Source organism: Haemaphysalis longicornis, unplaced genomic scaffold (genome assembly GCF_048455015.1).
Source record: "Haemaphysalis longicornis isolate Haplotype H1 unplaced genomic scaffold, Haemaphysalis longicornis Haplotype H1 scaffold_2, whole genome shotgun sequence".
In the NCBI taxonomy this organism is placed as follows: Eukaryota; Metazoa; Arthropoda; class Arachnida; order Ixodida; family Ixodidae; genus Haemaphysalis; species Haemaphysalis longicornis.
The window spans coordinates 88,455,638-88,462,762 of record NW_027526295.1 but is presented as its reverse complement, the minus strand read 5'-3'; the positions used below and the strand labels follow the sequence as shown (position 1 = coordinate 88,462,762).

The window sequence follows — 7,125 nt, the reverse complement described above, 5'->3', positions numbered from 1 at the left end:
TCAATAGGAAAATGATCACTGCTTGAACCGCAGGGTGATGTACCCCAGGACGCGACTTGTACATTGCCTGAGGAGAAGGTCAAGTCCAAGGCCGATCGAGAGCCACCACGCAAAAATGTAACCGCCCGGGAATTATGACAGGAAAGGTCATTCTCCTGAAGCCAGTGCCAGAGCTCTAAACCACGAGAGTCCGTTCTGAAGCCCCAAGAAACGCAGCGCTTTATCTTTTTTTCAGCCACCCTGCTGCGGCTAAACATTAATAAAACCTAGCCGCGCCAACTACTCAATAAAGCACGTCAGACGCATACTTTCCATGCTTTGCCGCCAGTAGCTAGCAGCAAAAAGGCTTGCTTGTCAATAAGGTATCTAACTTGCCCGGTGTTCAGTGATTCGGGGAATATTATGTTCTGTATATATACGGAGGCAATTGTGCCACGGAAAAGGTGACTACGCAGCTCGTGATGATGATGATGATGATGATGATGATGATGATGATGGTGGTGGTGGTGGTGGTGGTGGTGGTGGTGGTGGTGGTGGTAACCGACGCAGGCATTTTTCTCTGCTTCTTCGAAGATGGCAGCCACCGCCAGAGGTTTCCTGGACTGAGGTGATCTACCACCTCGGACTGGCAAGGACCAAGTCCTAGCTAGTCTTTTCAGACAATAAACGTTTATTTCTCTCTCTCTCTCTTTTGCAGAAGCAGTCGGTGTCAGCATAGGTCAGCATACAATGGCTGCGTGCTGTCTTCACATGCATCTTTGCAAAACATTGCACCCGAACAGGCTTAGCGAAAACTACAGCGTCGCATTGAAGACGAGACTCGTGCGTTGTTCTTGTTGTTGCGAGCTTTACTAGAGAGCTTTACTGCTTTTTAGATGCGACTGCATCTCATTCACTCGCCTTGTGACTGCATCCGGCATCGTCGTCGGCGTCCGCCCCTCCCCCATTCTCCTCGCCGCGCCAGCTGCGCTCTCCGCCGCTCACCCCCTCTCCTCTCCGATAGCGAACACTCTCGCGAGGAGCATTGGATTGGATTGGATTGGATTAAAGTGGATTGTGTTGGATTGTGTTGCGTCATAGCCACGGCAGACGCACTGGCGCCGGCGCGTCCCCTCACCGTTATGCGCGCTATAAAACGCGGTGCCTGCGCCGCTCCGCTCCATCGTTCCAGCACCGTTCCTCCGCTGTCGAACGCTGCAACGTGAAACCCCTATGCGTCGCATCTACACAGGGGTTCCCGCGAGGGGAGGTGGGCGTTTTTTTTTTAGTAAGGTTCTCTTTTTTTTTTTATAAGGCAAAATATTTTATTGAGAAACAAGTATGGCTGACGATTGCGATACTCCATTATGCGAAATTAATGTGCCTGATATCCATCTCGTATAGCGCGTCGCCGCGGGGAAACCTGTCTCGCGCCTTTCACCATAATTTCATTCTCAGCTTTCGTGCTCGCTCTATATTCGGTGGCCTCTTCGTTCTCTCAGTTATCTCGTAGCGCGTCGGTGCCGGCCAGAATGTCTCGCACTGCTTCGGCATACCGCCCTCCCCCTCACACTTTCGCCATACTTCCCCCCTCTGCTCGTGCTATCTCGCTTGTCCTGGGTGTCCCCTTTATTCGCTTGGTTACAACAAGCGACGACGGCGCCGTGAAACCACAGGAGCGGGCGCTTAAATGCCGCACACTGAAATAAAAACGAAGAAAGCTGGGTGGCTTGCGCAGCCTGGGTGGCCCGGTTAATCAGGCACCGCTGGTCCCCCGGCTGTAAGCTGGTCCGTGCGCATTCCGACCGCTCAGGGGATAGGGAGTGGGTGGGACCGTGGTGTAGTGGGCAGAACGATACCACCACCACAAAGATGGGCTGTTGTGGTGGGAGATTGCAGGAGTGGGAGAGGTAGGAGGATATGGTGGGGCAGATGTACAAGAGCATGGTGGAGTTGAAATACGTGCCGGTATGTAATCTGCGCTAGAGCTCGGGCTTACCCAAAAGCCTGGGCCCGGCCCGGCCCGCGGGCCAGGCTCGGGCCACCCGACTTACTTTTCACACGGGCCCGGGCCGGACTCGGGCCGAAATGTAAACGCTTCGGACGGGCCGGGCCATCCTGACGGCCTGTGCTGGCCCGGCACAGTGAAGCAATACAAAGGTTTTCTATGATATCACAGAAACGACATGTTGCTGACGCGGTAAAAGCACGGATCAGGACTTGTTATGTTTAATTGGGGTTGTTTTGCCCGTTTAATGTTGGTTTTGCCTGTTATCATTTCCCTTACGGTGCATTTTACCGCCTTGAGGTAGTTTTCGCTTCCAAATGTGCCCCAATGAGGCGTGGGCCCCTACAGTATTTGGGTTGGAAACACGCAGCCGGGTCGGGCCGGGCCCGGGCCATAAGGTTAAGGTCTCGCCGGCCCGTCAGCCTTCTTCGTCGGGTTGGGCCGGGCCTACTGCAATAAGCACCGGGCCCGGGCTGGGCTCGGGCCCAAATTTGTGGCCCGCGCACAGCTCTAATCTGCGCCACCTTTGGGCTTCTGCAGTAGCGAGCGATGGGTGGGGAGGGGGTAGTGGAAGCGAATGAGCCGGTAGTGAACAAGGAAGTCGTTACATCTGAGAGGGTGGAGCCTGTGTGGTTCAGATGCCAAGTCGTCTGTCCTCACGTTTTGGAAAAAACCTGCGAAAAAACGAAGAAAGCTCCCACTAACGCGCAAGACTTGAATGTAGCGAAGCTGGACGCAACCTTCACGACTATCACGAAGTTGAAGTACAAGATCGCTGCCTATTTGCTTCTTCGCTGCCGCAATGACCTATACTCCATCATTGTTGCTATAAGTGTGAGCTTCTTTCATTTTTTCGGAAGTGATAATCATTGGACATCACCTTGGAGAGGTGTACGCTATACGTCTCTTTCTCGTTCCGAGCAAGTGTCGCCACGATTACGGCGAACGCTGGAGTTTTTTTTTTTTTTCAATCTTGGCCAATCTCGCTAAGTGGGTATGCTTGGCTTGACAAACGTGCGTAGGGGACGCTGGGCGGTCGCCACGAGGCACGCACACACGAGCGCTATCCTTTTTTTTTTTGTTAACTGCCGGGTGGTCACGTGCGCGTGCTCGGCAATTTCTTGGTATTTTTATCAGCGGACACGAAAATTTACGATTTGCGAGACGGCTTCGCTGTTTAAAAAACACGTTCGTTAAGTTGACTACAAAATAAATTGGTATTTTAAAGTCATATCAAATTACAACGCCTCCGCGTAGACGGCGCCTCCGCATACGCCGCATGGATACATGAGCACCATCATCGTTCACTCCTTAACTTCATCCGCGAAGCGAACATTTTCATTTTCATCTAACCACCTTTCATCATCAACTCATACCCCCATATATATTTCCTGTGGCAAAATTAACGCTCATAAAAATTACAAGTGATTATGTGTGCCGGTTTTTTTTTTTATTACGCAAGTACGCCCTTTGGCCTAAACTAAATGCAGACCAGCAATCCCGTCTCCACAATGCAGTCCAGGAGGGCCCTGTATCAAGGACCGTGCGTCCAGCGGCAGCGGTCAGTTGGTCGTCCTGGGTGGTACCCGAGGGCCCTCTGTGACGACCTCGTGCCGCTTGGAGACGCGAGCATGACCCCAGGACAGTGATGCCAACCCTAGGGATTTATCCCTAGATCTAGGGGTTTTTTGTCTCTTTTAAAGATTTGGCGTCTTTTTGTGAAATCTAGGGATTTTTTAGAGTCTGTTGAAATGAAACGCTATGCAGCTTAGTGACTGGTGTTGCTGAGTAACCACGCGTTTTCAACGATAAGTGACTGCAAACAATGTAATTTTTTGCTAGTTTCTATTTTTCATTTCTAACTTTCCTTCGCTATTTCTATTTTTTTCATTTAAAACAGCATTGGTGTTGTGCAAGCCGAGAGAGGGCGACTGTGGTTCTGTAACGCAGTGATGCCAACCCTAGGGATTTATCCCTAGATCTAGGGGTTTTTTGTCTCTTTTAAAGATTTGGCGTCTTTTTTGTGAAATCTAGGGATTTTTTAGAGCCTGTTGAAATGAAACGCTATGCAGCTAGTGACTGGTGTTGCTGAGTAACCACGCGTTTTCAACAATAAGTGACTGCAAAGAATGTAATTTTTTGCTAATTTCTATTTTTCATTTCTAACTTTCCTTCGCTATTTCTATTTTTTTCGTTTAAAACAGCATTGGTGTTGTGCAAGCCGAGTGAGGGCGACTGTGGTTCTGTAACGCGAGGTTCTCGCAGTAACAACCTCTGAGGTGTGCTGTCGAAGGAACTTGTCCGAACTTGTCGTCGCGAGTAACAACTTGTCTTCGCAAGTGAAGTGCAACTGTGGAAACTCTGAGGTGTGCTGTACACTCGAAGGAACTCGAAGGCCGGCTCGAAGGCCGGCTGCCTGGGTAATTTGCGCATACAGAGAAGAGACTGTTGCAAGAGCATTTCAAGAGGCGTTGCTGTGAAACCAGAGTCGTCTGCTCGAAGAAGCGAATTCACATCACTCCACAGAAAATGTAGAAAAAAAGAGCTGCAGTTGCTGCTAGTAAGCTGTATCTTAACTCTAATAAGATTCAGAGCAAACGAAGCGAAGAGCAAGCTGCGTTTAGACTAATAAAGGTGAATGCCAACTTGCGAAAATAAAAAAAAATGCAATCTGGGGATTTTGTCTGCTATCTAGGGATTTCTGAGGGGTCATTCTAGGGATAAAGCGTTGCCTCAGGTTGGCATCACTGCCCCAGGAGGTGGTCAAGGGTCGCTTCAGTGGCAGGGGCTTTACAGAAGGGGCATTTTTCTGGGGGAGCCTGCGTCCTCCATGAGGCCTGTATCACCTGGTCATCACTGTACGAAGCGCTTAACTCCTGCAGCTCTCTATCAATAAAATTTAGGATGATGGTAGCGATGAATGCGCCCGTATTCCCGCTTAACAAGGAATTGTGCTTTTCAAATCAGACGTGGTTCCACTTCCTGTGGCGCAGTTGCCTCGAATTTTTAATTCCGATTCTACTTTACTCTTCCCCCTTGTGGCTGGTGATCTTTGGCGCCATGACCGTGGATATTTGCCTCAAGACTAAACATACGCTACAGTGACTGCTAGCTCGTTGGTCTTGCGGCACATCTTCTTCCACATTATTTTTCCTCCAGGCTGCATGTCTTATTCTCTACTGTTTTCTCTTTCAAATTGAAGGTCACTACTAATCTTATTTCATACACCAGAAATGGTGGCCAATCCCTTGGGGGGTACGCGTCTTTTTCTGAGGCCTATAATACGCCGAGCAAATTCATAACGAGGTTTCCTTTTACGGCGCCTTTCCGAAAATAAGAGAGTGTCTTGAGGTCCTCACGTGATTCAACAACCGATTTAACCGTGGCCAATCTCCTTTCGTGGGTACGTACAAAACCTTCGAGGGTATCATCATCATCATCATTTTCTCAATATCATTTCCGCCATGGAAGGGAACAAGGAAGAAAGCAAGCGTTGTATTGAGCTGGCACAGTCGTACCTTGCGCAAGGACAGAAAGAAAAGGCGCTGAAGTTTCTCCGAAAGGCCGAGCACCTCTACCCGTCGAAACAAGCCAAGGAACTCATAGAGCAGCTGCAAAGACGGAATGGCAGCACGAGTTGCGACGGTAGCTACCCCGGCAGCAGCCGCCAGCACAGTTCCTCGTCACAAGGGCAGCCTGCGTCGTCCGCTGGTCAACACGCATCCCAAAGCGCGGCAGGCGATGGCCCCGGTGAGCATCGTGCGCCAGATTACACCAGGGAGCAGCTGGAGGCGGTGCTTAGAACAAAGAACTGCAAGGACTTCTACGAAGTACTGGGCGTGAGTCGCGACGCGGACGACGAGCTACTCAAGAAGCAGTACCGCAAGCTGGCCTTGCAAGTGCATCCTGACAAGAACAAGGCTCCCGGAGCAGGGGACGCGTTCAAGGCCATCGGCAATGCCTACGCCGTGCTCAGCAACCCCGAAAAGCGCAAGCTCTACGACCAGAACGGCAGCCGGCCTCAGCACCAGCAACACCAGCAAAGCTCCTCGGGAAGCACGCACGACTTCAGCCGGGGTTTTCAAGGCGACACATCTCCGGAGGACCTCTTCAACATGTTCTTCGGCAACGTCTTTCCGGGCAACGTTCGTGTGCGAAGAGGCCCGCGATCTCAGCCCCAAAGACAGCAGCAGCAGGGCCAGGCGTCCGCAGAGGCGCCCGCGGAGAATAACTACGGCATGCTGCTCCAGGCTATGCCCATTATAGTCCTGATAGGAATGTCCTTCATGTCCAGCTTCCTCGTCGCGGAACCGCCGTACAGCCTCGTGAGGACGGGGAAGCACCGTTACGAGCGGGTGACGCTCAACCTGAAGCTGCCGTACTACGTCAAGGACAGCTTCATGGCCGAACACAAGAGCAACATCTACCGGATAGAGATGCAGGTGGAGGCCGACCACATCGCCAACCTGCAGAGTTCCTGCTTCCACGAAAACAGCCACAAAGAGAGCTTGTTGTGGCGGGCCAGAAGCCTGCGCGACGCCGCCTTGGAGAAACAGGCGCAAGACTATCGGATGCCTTCCTGTGACAAGCTGAGCCAACTGACGCGTGCGCGTGCCTGACAGCCAAGAAGTGGATGCGTTCTTCAGGACAGGCCCTGGTCTTACCGCCTATGTAGGTCCAGCAGGAATACGCACAAGCAGCGGACCCTCATCTTTCATGACAGTACGCGTTCAGTTCCTCCCGTCTCCAGTCTAGAATTGGCTGTGTAATAGATGTCATTTCCTTTTCTTCCTCCCTTCCTTTCTGTCGCTTCTTTCTTATGTCCCTGCAGTGTGTATCAAGTTTACACTTGCTTTTGAATACCCCCGTGGTTGTAGAATGCAATACATGAAACGTGCAGTTGACAGCGGTAGTGTAAAGAAAGTTGAATAAAATGATTGCGCTAAAAAGGGACACGGACGGAGTGAGGACAGACACACGCGGCGCACGGACTCCGTCCGTGTCCCTTTTTAGCGCAATCATTTTATTCAACAATGGAGTTCCAACGTGCCCAGGACGTTACCCTTGTAAAGAAAGTTTCTATGAAAACGCTGAGGTTGCCAGCGTTGGCTTTTTATTTTACATTTAAATTTTACGAT

The 7,125-nt window shown here is 51.0% G+C and overlaps 1 protein-coding gene across 1 annotated transcript; it reads left to right on the top strand.

Moving 5' to 3' along the window:
- Positions 1 to 5,451: 5,451 nt before the first annotated feature.
- On the top strand, positions 5,452 to 6,828 carry LOC144167235 (dnaJ homolog subfamily B member 12-like). The gene has a single exon (XM_077696573.1). The coding sequence runs from the start codon at positions 5,452 to 5,454 to the stop codon at positions 6,604 to 6,606; it is 1,155 nt and encodes a 384-aa protein (XP_077552699.1). The 3' UTR covers positions 6,607 to 6,828.
- Positions 6,829 to 7,125: the final 297 nt, after the last annotated feature.